General features: G+C 38.8%; 1 protein-coding gene across 1 annotated transcript in view; it reads right to left on the reverse strand.

The window, feature by feature from the left end:
• LOC108942524 (glypican-6-like) overlaps positions 1 to 15,918 on the reverse strand; it is a 198,586-nt gene that overhangs the window by 65,918 nt on the left and 116,750 nt on the right. Inside the window, exon 4 of the mRNA XM_018765937.2 lies at positions 8,530 to 8,695. Within this exon, the coding sequence (XP_018621453.2) occupies positions 8,530 to 8,695 (166 nt within the window). The remainder of the gene's footprint in view (positions 1 to 8,529; positions 8,696 to 15,918) is intronic.

A 15,918-nucleotide genomic window follows, 5' to 3' on the forward strand; every position in this document is an offset into this window, starting at 1 on the left:
AGTTACCGTGTTTAGGAGACGTGTGCCAATTTAACCCTCAGCTGCTTGAATTGAAAGCATCCTAAACCAGCAGGGAACAATAAACTCCAACTGGCCAGAGATGTACTTGACAAAAAGGACTCCTTGGGAAACACAAATCAGGCTGACTAGAATAACCAGTCAGGCCCATGGTTTAATTTAGAAAACAAAACCTCTACAGCTACAAAGAATAAATAAAAAAAGAAATACAGCACTCAACTTTTTTGTACATAAATAATTCAACACAATAATATCCAGTTACTCAACGTGTGTATTTAATCTTGCTCAATTTATGGGAAATGATAAGGACGCAAGGATGAACTCAGAACTAAAGCATACATAAATTCCACCATATGGTTTGGGGTTTGGAAACAGAAAATTATTCATGTGAAGCACTGAGCCGCATCGAGATTGAACATTACACAAATCACTCTTACTTCGAACACAAATAAGTTTCTGATTTAAAATGTCCCTGATTCCCTCCAAGACTCTCGTTTTTGGCAAACGTTCTCCATGCCAGCTGTCGTCTCATTAAAGCACATTAGATTCATTTGTTTTGGTTGATCCATGGCTCACCCTTGTCATCTCTACTGTGATATTATTGCAGATTAACAGCCGTAATGTGCTGTAGGACCACTCTGCCGCAACCCTCCTGAGCAAAAAAGGGGATTCATCTCATTGTGAAACTTGAATAATTCCCTGTATGCTGTGTGCCAAGGTACCATATGTGTCTGTGTGTACCTTTCTTCATCCTGGATTGTAAATACGGCAGCTCTCTTGAACTACTGGGAGACAGACAAGTTCTACTAGTGACAAATCTATGAAGAACTTCAAGTCCATGACCACCATCTTCTTTTCTGACTTGAATAGGTGTTAGACTATATTATGTAGGGGGAGGGCATGGTAGTGCAGTGGCACAGTGGGTTGGACTAGATTCTGCTCTCCGGTGGGTCTGGGGTTCAAGTCCCTGCTTGGGGTGTGTTACAACGGACTGGCGTCCCATCCTGGGTGCGTCCTCTCCCCCTCCAGCCCCCCCCGTCCTGTGCTGCCAGGCTAGGCCCCGTCTCCCTGTAACCCCGTATGGGGCAAGCAGTTCAGACAGGCTATATTATGTCTAAAGCGACTTCATTTCATCTTTACGACGCATCTATTACGTGGTTCCACCGCGCACTCCCCCTCCCAAAAAAGTAAATAGATTTATTTTTTTATGAACTCTTCACTGGTCAATCACATAAAAATTACTCAATAAGTACGGCTTACTATATACTCACCATGTCCCTGCACTGGACCAGTGGTTATTGGTTATGAATGAATGAAAACACTAATAATACAATTTAACTTTCAAACTCAAAAGTTCTAGAAAATTAAGATAAAATTTTTGAGCAACATTTCAGCAACTTAATGACGAAAAAAGCAGCATGTGCTCTTGGTTTCAAAAGGACAGGATGACCTACTGTATGGAAAAAAAATTTGTTAATTTGTGTAATTCTCTCTTTTTAATAATGTCCTTCGAAGACTCCCGTTCAAATATTAATGAAGATGATAATCACCTCTTAATGGCTGGCGTATGTTAATGAAATAACTCACCCTTTGCAGGAGCACTGCTGTTGCTCTGTGTGGGATTTGGTTCTCTGAATACCAAAGGCCAAGATATGAATAGGCGGAAAGACGATTTAAAAAAAAAAAAAAAAAAAAAACAGATGTGGAGTCAGCCACACATTCTCTTTGAAGTTAAATTTGGAGAATTAAAATCCCCCAGGCCAACTCTGGGCGCCTGCTCTGTCGACCGAGTAACACTTGAATCCCTGCAATCCGTCAGTAATTTCTTTAATTCGGCTAAATGAATTCATCCATTCAACCCATCAGTCGGTTCATTCATTTATTCATTAAATTTTCTTTGCCTATTGTAGGGTTTAAGAGAGGGGATGTGGTCTCTTGCGCAAGCAGAACCTCACCTTGGTGATGAGTATATTAGAGCAGAAGGCAACACGCCCACATACTTTTCACACAGCAGGTCATAATAAGCCTCATCCTAGGACCTGGCAGCCCTTTGACTCCCATGATTTTCGAAGATGGCCTTTTACACGGTATTCTCCATGTTTCCAGGGGTCATGATGCTTGGAGGTAAACCAAGGCTTTTACAAAAGTAGCTCACACACCTCTATGGCTCTTCACTTCTACATTCCATACATAATCCATGTATTTGTGCTATAATTACTGTTCCTAAAATGATGAGCCATTCATGTCAGACACTTTTGCATTTTGTAACAATATTTTTTATAGCATCATAATTTATGCTTCCTGAATGTTTGTATCTTTTTTTTATTTATTTGCCCTTAATAACAGTTGGAATGTTACAAAAGAGATCCATATTGTAATTTGGATAATAAACAGCTGTTACATTTAATGTGCAATAACTTCTTTTGTTACTTTACTTGATTGTTTGTTTTCTGGTGGAACACGAATGCAGAAATTCCCATCATACCAGGCACAAATTAATTGGCACTACCGTGAGTTATTGCTCCTGTTACATTTTCATTACTGTTAATATGGATAATTTACCCTTCAAGTTTCCTTCAGATATGAAACAAAGGAAATAAAGCTATTCTTTTTACTAGATAAAAAGTTCTAATCAGCATTTTTTTCTATCTCACTGAGATAAACGCACAATTTGATCAATAGTTGTTAGTATGGGAAATGCACTTGAAAAGGTTACAGCAATAGGTGGTAATTAGAATTATCAGGCCTGAAGAAACAACATATGATGCTATTATACTTCTATTTATTTATTTATCTACAAGCACATATTATGGCAATTCTATTGTGCCTCAGTGTGTTCACAGTAATAATAATATACAGCACATTCGCTAATCTACTTTTAAAACACTTCCATCTGAAAAACATGACAATCAAACATGCAAAATTCCATCCTGTAGAGATATAAATGAAAAGCAGAAAAGATACATACACTGCAGCTTTTCAGTTAACATGTTTTGAGTTTTAGCAGAAAGTCCCACAATGGTATTGTAGTTTTCCAGTTTTTCTACGGAAACCCAAGATTAGTTATCCCACAGAACAAATGCACTCCACATCATTTTTATTCCAGTTCTTATATATAAATAACGAGAAGAACTCTGGTAACCACAGCTGGAAGTCTAGCTCTCGAAATGCCAGGGTTGTGGGAATAAACAGAGCTTCTTATTTTCTTTCCAGCTAAGATACTTACGGCACTCAGAGTCCAAATGGGGGGGAGGGGGGAACCTCAATGAAAAATAGTTTTCAGATTGCTGCAGAACATCATCTTTGAAACTTTTAGGAGATGAAATGTCCAAAACTACTTAGAAACAAAATTTAAACCTGTTAAAAAGAAGTTTCCGCTCTATTTTGTTACGCGTGCAAGAAGATACCTAGATGATAGCTGAACTGATGCTCGCTAGATATTTATGATGAGGACCAGCTACAACCTAACATCTCAGTATGAATGCCACCTATCCACAAGTCTTCTCAGCTGTGATTACTGCTAAATTATAAACTGTGCTGCATCATTATTTTGTTATATAAAACATTACTCCACCAGAAACCCGCTTATATAAGATTAAATAAAAAAGTCATTACCTAGGAAAAGATTAAACAACATATCGTTAGAATTAACGGGGCAGCTGGTAACATAGTGGTTTGAATCCCACTTCCAGACGTGGAATCCTTCAGCAAGGCACTTTCCCTAAATTGCTCCACTACAAAAATACCCAGCTGTATAAATGGGTAAATAATGGGAAGTAGCTTAATGCTGTAAGTTACTTTGGAGAAAAATGTCAGCTGAATGTAAATGGTTATTACTTTTTCAGATGGGCCCAAAGGGTAAATTCATCCTGAGCACAACATGAGCTCTCGGGCTACAGTATGTTGGTTGACACAGCTATTAACAGTTACAAACACATGCATTAAACGACCTGTGGAAGTCTGACCATGTATTTTGTATTTCTGTATATGTGGAAGTAAATGAAGCCTTTCCCATGTATTTCTTTGGGAAGACATCTAGGATTGGTTCCTGTGGCCAGAGTGGTTGAACTGCAACACTTCTGCAATGTTGGCATTTCATCGGTTTGTTTTTACTGCTGAGAACTTGTAAGAATGAAAACATCTCATTCAGCGTGCTAGCTCTCAGTCGTGTAAGCCATACTGAACAAATTGCATACTTTCTTCACCAACCTTGTACAACAAACACAGCAGAAACCAATGCACATTGAAATACACAGTGATAGAAACTAATACACATTTAGCTTCAAAACACAGATACTCTGAATAAAAAGTGCCTGTGACAACAGTGGCTTCAAGTCCCACAGGATCCAACAGCGCTCTTGCTGGAAGAAATTCATATTCTATTTTGCAGGCCCACTTTGTAGGCCAGCTGCACTCTTCGCCTGCCTGAGGCAAAAGAAAGTGTAGGCCTGCCACTGCCAGGACCAGAATGAAGAGTGAAACAAATCAGTTTTATTTCATAAAAAATAATAAACACGTGAGGGTTGACATCTTGTGAGCAATCAGCAGTGCGAGACTATGAGTTCCCTGGGCTTTCAAAGCAAGTCCTGGAGTATAGTTCGCTACACGCTGCACCTGAACGATTAAAAAAAAAGAAAAAAAAACACCAAGGGAACCTTTTGTGAGAATGATAACTGCATTTTACAAATAAAGCCCTGCTTCTATTAAATAAAACCAAAATGGTGGCACATGCCAGTACAGACACCGCTCTGCTTGCATAAATTTGACTTACGTAAATCTGGATTTACATAGAAAATTCCCGGCATACACATTACTCACGGACAGAGCTTTTATTTTACGCAAAACATCTGAAATATTAAGCGCAAGTTGACGTAGCCAGACAATCAGAAAGCTGCATCTTCCCAGTTCCCGCGTGTTTTGAGCCGTGAACGCATCTCCTCTAGTTTGTGTAGCACTTTTTTCACATATTTTTCACCCATTTCATGATTCACAATGCCTGGTGGTAAACGTGCACTTGAAGGAAAATGAGAACCGTCTCGCAAGCATACAGCAATCGATTTGGAGATGAAATTGAAAATAATAAGGAAGTATGAAAGAGGAAAAAGATTATTGTCTATAGTAGGGGAAACAGGTTTAGCTGTATCAACTATAAATACAATAGTGAAGGATGCTGCACATATAAAGGAGTACATGATGATGTTGAATGGAAAGAGACGAGGGGAAATCTGACATACGCAACTTTTGACTGGCGTAAGGGATCGAAGAATAGTCTATTTGTGTAATTTGAGGGGTTTCTCTATAACATTCCAGTACAACTAATGTGCCAAATATCTATACTGGGAAGTGAATACTAACGATTCAACATTTCCACGGAGAGAATTAAAAAATAAATTTGACTGAATAAACATCTGCCACATTTGGCTGCACCACGATGACTCTACATAAGCACCTGGCTGAAGATGAGTTAAGGTCAGGCTATGGGGAATGTGAATAGCCAACATTCTGATATAACTGGAATTCTGCTGAAAGTATCTTTCTGCCATAGCTCCATCTCAATGCTAGAGAGGTGTGAGAATGTGGGTTGAGGTGCGATAACGGTGCCACAAAGCAAGAATTCAGCCAACAGATTGTGAGGGCGATTTCCCTCTTTCTCCCTGGTATCTCCTGCTTTGGTCGATAAAGAAAACATCAGCTTCGCGACCTGGTAGGTGAGCTGGAATTAAGATGCATATCTTTTAAAAGGTTCCTAGAAATGTACAAACATGATTTTGTTTTATCAAAATGCTCTACAAATGTTTTTTGTGGATTTTTTGTAGTAATAAAAAAATGCATTTCATGTCCAAAAGGAAAAAAGATCCCCTGACTTCAGTGATTGTTAAAAGGACCATCCCACAAAGTTGGGGGCAACACTGGAGAGCAGTTGATTCTTCAGGGATTACAGATGCAGAATTTGAACTTGCAGGTTCAGATTTCACACTGGGCAGTGCTGATACACCCTTTAGCATCATTTACTGAATATTTAAATATCCAGATAAACATATCATTTAAATTATGTGTGAAAGTGTAACTTAGTATTGAATTAAGAAAATATGTAGAAAAATATTTCAATATGCCAGTTAAATTTAAATAAGAAACTAGTGCATAAATAAAATAAATATACAAATATGACAGACAAAATGTTTAATTGAAATCCAGTGCTGCTGGCTCTATTTCACAAAACGGCATCCCATGTTCATTATTTATCAGCACAACTAAATGTGTGATAAGAGTCTGAGATAAGCGCTGTAATCTGGTTGTTTATACAAAACCCTGCTTTAAAAATATTCTCAGTCAAAGCATGTTTGTAATGGGTTTAGTTTCTGTAACTGTGGAAACAATAATTTCTGGACTACTTGTACAATTACTAATTTTAATGGGTTTATCCTAGAGGAACCATGGTGGGCAAGAAGTGAGAGCCCAAGCAGCATACAAAAAGGTGGAGCCAACACTGTACAACAGCCAATCCTATCTGGAACAGGGTGTTAGACTGAAACGACAATGAGTGAGCGCCTACATAGCAGCAGTATTTTGAGCAAAGTCGAAGGAACCCTGAATGTCTTCATGACATGACGTGACATCATTTGATTTATAGATATTTAACGTGTAATACCCTGTTAAGCATTTAAAAAGAGTGCCGTGACAGGCAAAGAAAAAAAAAAACAATAAAAACATAATGAGTCTTAAAGAAAACTTTAGAAAATATATTCACAGACCACCCACCACCAATGACAACTTGCTTTGCGATTATGGTTAATTATATAAGTATGCAGGGTTTTTGGAGTATACAAGTTTTTGCAGCATACAGAGGTAAGGAAACAAGTGAAACGGAAACAACTTTCAGTGAGTCAAAGGTTGAATCTATTGTTCCACATATCAAAGGCTCTCAACAACACATGGTAAATGCCACGGTTGCAAGGCTGGGGAGAGGACTGTCAGTTATGAGGAAAAACACATCTAATCTCACATTTAATGGTGTTCAGAGGAGCTACCCACGTTCCATCAGCTGTTTGATGAATATTTAAGTAAAAATATTCTCAAAGATGTGATCAATCGGATACCCTCGCAAGGAAGGAATTTGTCTCAAAATCAAAATCAATACATCTTTGTGGTTGTTCCAATTGCTAATTAAAAATCCTTAGGGCAAAAATGAATATGAAATGTCAGGGCTTCAGAAAACAAAAAAATGACATTTAATCCCTCATGTTAACAATGGATATGCAATTCCAATGTAGGGGAAATGCCCCCTGGAGGTAAATTGATTGTAAATTCAGTGACAGCCCCATACATGTTCTGAGAAAGGTCAAAGGAAATTCAGAATGCTAATATTTGTATTTCACTGAATCACAATTAAAACAGGATAACAATTAGGTAAATAATTAAACACTACAGTTTTTCATAAGGATAATTTGATGTCAACTGGCATGGTCATAATTCCAGAGGTTTTAGCTAGGAAACCAAAGTAACTATAATTTCCTTTCTGCAACTATTCATGAGATCTAAAATTGCAAAGCACATCCCCAAATTTCTCTGACCATTTTATTTTGTTTTGTTGCCTGCGTGGTTTGGTTTGAGTAAAGACAGGGAATGAAGGAGGAATTTAAAGTGCTCAGTTAATTTACAGCGACTGTATCAAATTATTTCTAGGCTTACGGTTAAAGTAGCAATTCCGTAATAGCGGGCTGTTTCATCCAAGTGAATTGAACATTCCCTTGTATCTGTCACAGCGCTCTGAAAATGTTCACTCGGTGCTCTGAGCCGTCTGCTGTTCTGACGCGTCTCGTAACTCCCGTGAGAGGGGTGGCATTATTTCGCCTGGTCCTTTCTGACGGCCAGCTTGTCAGAAACCTCTGATGTGTTGCTCACTAACACGCTCCAACGGGATTCCTGCTTGTTCTAAATAACTGCACACACTCTGCAAACCAAAAGGGGATGTTAAATTCATGCCTTTAATCTCAGGTGTTTAGCAGGAAGTTATGCAGATGCCATGTGGTCCCTGGGCTTAAGCGTCGTCAACACTTGTGTCTCATTCCCCTGTCTCCTGGGCGAAATAACGGGGATGAAATTCCAACCAACATAAAATAAGCAATGGTACAGTCAAAACAAATTCAGAATGCACACACACACACACACACACACACACACATTTTCGGAACCGCTTATCCCATACGAGGTCACGGGGAACCGGAGCCTACCCGGTAACACAGAGCGTAAGGCCAGAAGGGGAGGGGACACACCCAGGACGGGACGCCAGTCCGCCGCAAGGCACTCCAAGCGGGACTCGAACCCCAGACCCACCTGAGAGCAGGACCCGGTCCAACCCACTGCGCCACCGCGCCCCCCAAATTCAGAATGTAGCCAACCAAATGCACATTAAAGTTTCTTTTTTCAGTATGATAAAATTATCTGGACAAAGACTGCCTGTTTCCAAGGAAACAGTGACATATGAATTCTGGTTGATGGACGAAGTCTTACCGATGAAGAGGTTCCACTCAGGATCCAGATCGGCCTGGTTGGCCAGACAGCCCTTCATAACGTTGAGGCAATAGTTCCCACAGGGCTTGGTGTTCGGCAAACCCCGGCAGTATGGGCAGTACAGCATCCTGGTCAGCGCCCGGACGCAGGGTGGGATTACACTGACCTGCAGAGCAAAAGAGAGGTGGGTTACACAAACAAAACCCATGGCGGGTGGCAAGCTGTGATGGGGAGGTCAAAGAAGCCCATGAAGAGGCGGATTATCGTATTGATCTGGCCGAGCAGCTGTTCTGACAACCAAACAATGTCTGCCACTTCAGTGTTGTGGTCAGACAAGCAAGTATATGAAACAAACTCATGTCAGTCTGAATTGGTGAGTACAGAGAGTATTAAAAAATATGGATTTGTATGGATTTGTGACGAGTTACTGATTACTATTATTTACCACTACTGCGTCCTATTAATTCATTTAGCTCACACTTCGCTCCAAGGCAATTTAGAATGTCAGGTTAGTACACTGAGCTACTTACAAGTGTTCACCCATTTATACTTCTGGGTATTTTTTACTGGAGCAATTCCTGGTGAGTGTACTCCATAGATGCTTACAAGGAATTCAAAACCAATTCTTTTGAATACAAGCTGATGCAAAATACTATGATATCTGCTATAAGCTGCTGCATTTATTCTTTTTTTAGTCATTTAGCTGACATGTTAAGTGACAGTAATTGACAATGTTAGGCTTACATGTTAAGCTACTTGCAATTATTCATCCATTTATAAAACTGGGTAATTTTTACTGCTGTTATTCAGAGTAAGTACCTTGGTCAAGGGTATTACAAGGGAGCAGGGGATTCCAGTTCGGTTTTTAGATCTCTTTGAGATCTAACTGCTCTCATCTGCCATTTCACCTGCCCAGCAGTTCAAAGTATTCCTCTCACATTACCTTGAGGAATGTACTTCACCTATATTACCCGAGTAAAAAGTTGCATGAAAGGATGACATGAAGAGTCAAGGTTATATTGCTAGCTTGATTTGGACATAAGTGTCTGCTAAGAAACTAAAACGAAACTTACTTTTTGTAAGAGTATCTTTTTTATTAATTTTTTCTACAGCAGGCTGTTCTACTGGAACAATTCTGAGTACCTTCTCAAGGGATGGACTGCATGCCAGTTAGAACATTTAGAAGACAGTTAGAACAAGACTTTGGCACAAGACAGCAAAATAACTCAGCACCTGTAATACATGAAACATGTACCTTGCACCAAGCTTGCATCATGGTATAAAGTATTTATGTTAAAAAACGGAATTTTACAATTAGATTTCAGACTGTATCTAAATGTGTGTATGACTGTAAATTCTGAAAACAATGCCTTGGACATTAAATGAGGCAAAATATCAGTATCAGTATCAAGTATTTACACATAAAGCCCATAAAGGTTATGAAACAATCAACTGCTGCTGCATACAAGCCCAAGGTTGCTTATATATTGCTTAGAGCTGAGAGAGTGCATGATAGAAATCATGATAAAATAAAATGTAATGTATTTAATTAATGTACAGAATGGTTTTACTGAAGATTAAGGATAGCAGGACAGTGACAATTAATACAATCTGTTAACAGCAACGCAGAGAGAAGCAATGAATTAAAATTATGGGTATTGTAGAGAGAACCCACCGTAAAAAGAGTAATTTAAGTTAAAGTTAATTGTTTTTAAATTAAAAGGTTAATAATTACTTTTAAAACAATGTTATTTCTGTAAATGTTATTAAAAAAATGTTTATTTGGCCTTAACCTAATACAAGATTTTAACTGAAGACCTGAAAACACTCCGTGTCAAACATCTGCAATAACAGAGGAAATCAGGAAGGGGCAAATAGTTTCTCACAGCACTTTATAACTATACCTGACTGAAAGCAATATGTTTTATGAGTATGGACAGATTTATTAATATTTTTTCACATATTCCTGGAGCTATAGCAACAAAGTTATAGCAAAAGGAGCAAATATATATCTATAGCTGTCATATTTTTTTTCCAGAACATATTTCCTTTTGACTTTACACACACTAACAAAACATTTTGAAGCATGCATCATACATAATCTAAAGGAATTACTCACACAGCATCCTGCACTATGCATGAGCAAACAATTTATATATTACATAAATTATACTGTGCAGTTCTTGTATAACACATCTGTGCTCCAAAGTGGATTCTCACCCTAGTTGTATCATTTATATTGCTGCACACGTTAATCTTCTTGCTTGCGATGTGACGATGGAAGCCCAACATAGTTTTGCTATATATTTATCCTCCATGTCATGTCACTAGTCTTTCCTGGAAGCTGCTGAGGTTAAGCAACAGTAATGTGGTAATATTGAATTGTAAAGTAAACAACTTCTTTTACCTTAAGGCTTTAACAGCAAAGGCACTTTGATGGACAAATTATTTTGTACTAACTACAAATAAATATACATCAATAAAATTGAAATAGAACTTTTACTTTATGGCAAAATAGTGCCATGACTGAAGTGTCTCATCAGTAATAATCAAGCCATATATCTATAACACTTTGTTATTTAATGACAGCTTCCACAGCTATGATGACCTGTGGAGCAATTTTACCACATTACCACCTTCAGGTACATTGGTGAAATCTAGGTCACCTGTCAAGGGCTGCTGGCGACTACACCAAAAGTGCTCTTTGTGTAAAATGACTGAATCTGAAAAGAAAAAAGTTAATTTCCCCTCATCGCATTACACACATAATATTTCACCAGCAATTCAAAGAGCCGTTCATAAAACGCTAACAGCAATTACACGAAAGTTTTAACATGAGTCTTTGGAGTCCAAACAAAGCCTGTCTATCGATCAACAAAGCTTGATAAGAAACCCTGCACGAACGAAGAAGTATTTCATTCCAGTTTAAGATTACATGTAATACTCAGCCATGCGTGACGAGCTCTTTCTTTAAACAACCTGGGGGAAGAAACAGGAGTGCAAGGCATCATATCTGAGATTAATTGCTCCCTGGCGCTCCGTGAAAGAAGCTCGGATAAAGGACGCTCCTCCTGATGTCTCAGTTTGTTTCTTCCCTAGCAGATGAACACATGACTTCCGACTCGTCGTCTTTCACCTAATGACCCCTTTTCCCGTTCAACTAGTATGTGTGGCTATAGTGTCAATGGCAACAGCAACATCAGTTGCATCAAAATGCCAGTTTAAAGGATTTAAAAAAAAAAAAAAACTGATTTATGCAGTTCACCAAAAACATCAAATAATGTCTGGTTCAGAGATAGCTTTGAATACACCCTGCTTTTATTTTCATCTTGCTTGATGTCACATTCAAACTTATATCAAGACCATGCAACACTATTTACTTTTGATCATACCTAGCAATTTGTAGTTTCCCTTTTCACAGTATCAGAGCAGTGTTTTGTTGATGTGAAATTTTCTACACAAGTACAAAACCTACAGCTAATAACATGTTGAGCAGAGCTGTAAAACAGAACTTTTGAATGGGAAAAGATGTTGTTCAGACTACGAATAATGGGTTTCTGTGTCATGTCACCTGTTGCACTGTTAGTTGTTTAACATGCGAATTATGATGTAATTCTATGGCATTAGCAATATAGTAGTGAGGCATTAGTCAACAATCCTCCAATGTCTTAGACATAACCACAAAATCAGTACAGTCAATGGGCTATATGGATGTTCGACTCATTATCTCCTAGTCATAAGGGGACTAGCTTCAAGAATACGGCACTAAATAAACAAATAAAATAATACAAGTGGGGAAAAGGACAAGACTCGTTACGTACTTCCTGCTGCTATCATTTTTAGTCTAAGCAATGACACACATACGCTGTCTGAAGCTGCTTGTCCCGAGTGGGGTTGCGGTGAACCGGAGCCTAACCTGGCAACACAGGGTGCAAAGCTGGCGCGTGTGGGGACACACCCTAGATGGGATGCCAGTCCACCACAAGGCAGCCAAGGCTGGACTTGAACCGCTGACCTGCCATACAGAGGACCCTAGAAAAAATCGCTGCACCACCACTCCCCCCATAATCTAAGCCATACCCAAATTAATACATTTGCAAAGGCAAAGAGCTATTGCTAGATGCCAACACGGAGGTCAGATGATTTGTCACGAACATGCCAGTATTTATGATGCTAAAGATGGTTGTTGATGCCATGTTTACACAATAAATTAGAGAATTGTATGTTAAATTTAACAAGGTGAACCACCATTAGCGCTACGGCTTCACAGTAGGATTCTGCACCTCACCTGCACTCACAAATATCAACACCTAGACATCTCACATGGTGATTTTGCTCAGTTCATACTACTAAAACTAAAGTGTCAGTATCCTCAAAGGCCCAGCAGTCACACTAAGCAGCTTACCCACTCAAAGTCAATACGGTGTCTATGAAATATGTTCAGATTCTCATTTCCTGATTTTAGTGTCTCACACACCATAATAAAGATGATACGCTCTTAGAATGCGACTATGTCATCGCTTGACGGCAGGTCTTTAAGATATGTAAGAATAAAGAAAACTTCAGAAAAATGGCAAACTTCAATGGAAAAAAGCCAATGGCATTAGGACAACATTTTGATAAACAAAAACACATCTGCTTTTACAATAGTACTATATTAATTTATGCATTTTCATCAACAGCATATCAAGGCACAGTTGAGGCTTGGAGGCTATGGGGATTAAGGGTGGCATCTCTGCTGTTTGCTAATGATGTTGGCCCTTTGGCCTTGTCTAACTGCACACTCAAATGGTTGGCTGCCAAGTGCGAAGCGGCTGGTATGAAAATCATTACCTCCAACTGTGAGATCTGTGGTGGTGAACTGGGAGGTGAGCCTTTGGACATAGTTCTCGGCTTACCACTCAGTCTACATCTCCTTCTTCATCTGTGGTTATAAGCTCTGGGTCATGACCGAAAGATTTAGATCATGGTCACAAGCGGACAAAACAAAGTTCCTCAGCAGTATCACTGGACTCACTCACCAGGACAGGGTGAGGAGCTTGGGGAATCAAGAAAGCTTTGGAGTGGAACTGCTGCTCCTCCGTACTGAGAGGAAGCAGGTGAGGTGGTTCAGGCATGTTGTAATAATGCCCCTAAGTCAGCTCCCATTTGAGTTATACTGGGCATGTCCCACTTGGGGGGAGACCCCCGGGGCAGACCCATGGCACACTGGACATGTTACATCAGACGGCTGGCTTGGGAATGCCTCGGGATCCCCCATGAGGAGCTGGAGACAGTGACTGGGGAAAGGAAGGTTTGGACCTGCCTGGTCCACTTGCTACCACCACAGTCCTCGCCAGGAATAGCAGATGGAAAACTGACTGACTGACTATGTTAAGCTCATTTTTCCTTTGTTCTCACCATAGTTAGTCATTGACAGCTCTGTATCAGACTTGACTATCTGTGATGCCTCCATGCTTGTTATGTAGCAGAGGGTAGCTTTATTATTCACATTGAAGATCACATGGTGCTGCCCTGGAGAGCACTGGAACATAGCTGTATGCCCTGTCAGTCTTTCTCATTGTCTCCCTGATGGTGGAATGGCATTATGTTTTGTGCAGTAGGTAACCAAACTAATGTCTCCAATTTAAACCCCAGTTACCTAGCAGAATGATGGATTTTCTCCAAACTCATCAAACCCACAATTACAATGACCAACCAAGGCATCAGTCAAACTGCAGATGAGTGACAACTGACTTTTTAAAAAAAGTGCTTTATTGAAGCCCACTGTAAGGGGAAACACTGTAACAGGTTTTACCCTTACTTTAAAAGTCAAACTGGAAATAATGAGAAACACCACACAAGCCAACAACATAAATAATTATTTAGGGACTTTTAGTCTAACAACCAAATTAGGGACTTAGGGACTTTGAAAGAGGGGACAGGAGACCAGGTACCAAATGAAATCTTACAGCTGTAGGCACCAAAATACATAGTAACACACACACACAAAAAAAAAAAAAGAAATCGAAGTGACATTTTAGACCAGACACCATAACATTTTATGTTCCTGCATAATCCAAATGATCAACTGGAAACTAAAATAGATATGATAAATGATTTGATCTTTTTTTATTGATAATGGTTTAAGTATGTCTTACTGACAGTTCTGGGCAGATCGAAGAACATCCTCTTGTTACTTCTTGCATTTAAATAGCACTATAAATAATATTTTATTGATGGAAGTACCATCAAGTCTGTTTCAACAATCACTCGTATTGTTTCCAAGGCAAAGGAGGAACAGAAGTGTGTACTGACATTTACATTCATTCATTTATAAATAAATTGAATTGAATTGAACTGAATTGAATTTAGCAGACGCTTTTCTCCAAAGCGACATGCATCTCATAGAAAATACAATGTGTGCATTACATTAGCAGAAACAGACATAGATGCAGATGCATGATTCTAAAGTACAGTTAGTTTGTTACTTGCCAGCATATGAGCAAAGTATATGTATACTGTATTATAGTTATTTATTTTATTTGTATATATATATTATATATATAAGTGTTCTCTCTGCTGCTGTTCTTCTGAGGGTTGCCACACAAAATTTGATTGTATTGCATACAATGACAAAGTATCTTATCATATACATATATATATATATATATACAGTATATATATAGATGATGATGATGATGATGATGATTTAACCGTTCAGTCGACGCCGACCTTCGGTCACTTTACGGATCATCAGTATATATACTTCTTTGTATACAGTATATTGTGTGTAGTACTGTGTACATGTGTATACACTTTCTGTGTGTGTGTGTGTGTGTGTGTGTGTGTATGTATGCAGGCAAAAAAGACAATGAAGAATAACCCAGCAGTCTCTGGGAATTTGAATTTTACTTAAACTCCTCCGAATACAGAGATTGTATACAGAGTATAAAGCATCAAAACTGAGCAGTGACTTCATTAAAAACCGGGAAAAGGCAAAAGACAGATTTTAAGTCTGTGAGAAGCAATGTGCATTAAACATGATATGAAAAAGTCTTTGCTGCCATATTTCCGTAAATGAGAAAGAAATATGCTTACTGCTGACTCACTGAGATACGTCAGCCTCAAAGACATTCTGTAATTGCAACAAATTGAGATGACATGCTCTCTTGTCCTGTAGAAAACAAATCTCTTTATTCATATCATTCCAATATTAATATAAAAATTATACATACATAAATTCACAGCTGTCTTTCATCTCGAGTTACTGACAGCAACAAATTCATGGTTTTAACAAACCCAAACCACTGCAGAATCTCACAAACTACAAAAGCAAAACTGCACAGTATCACACACACTTCAATTAAGCATTGCTCCATTTGGAGAGGTTCACATAAAGATAAATGT

The sequence above is a fragment of the Scleropages formosus genome, chromosome 14 (assembly GCF_900964775.1).
Source record: "Scleropages formosus chromosome 14, fSclFor1.1, whole genome shotgun sequence".
NCBI classification, from domain to species: domain Eukaryota; kingdom Metazoa; phylum Chordata; class Actinopteri; order Osteoglossiformes; family Osteoglossidae; genus Scleropages; species Scleropages formosus.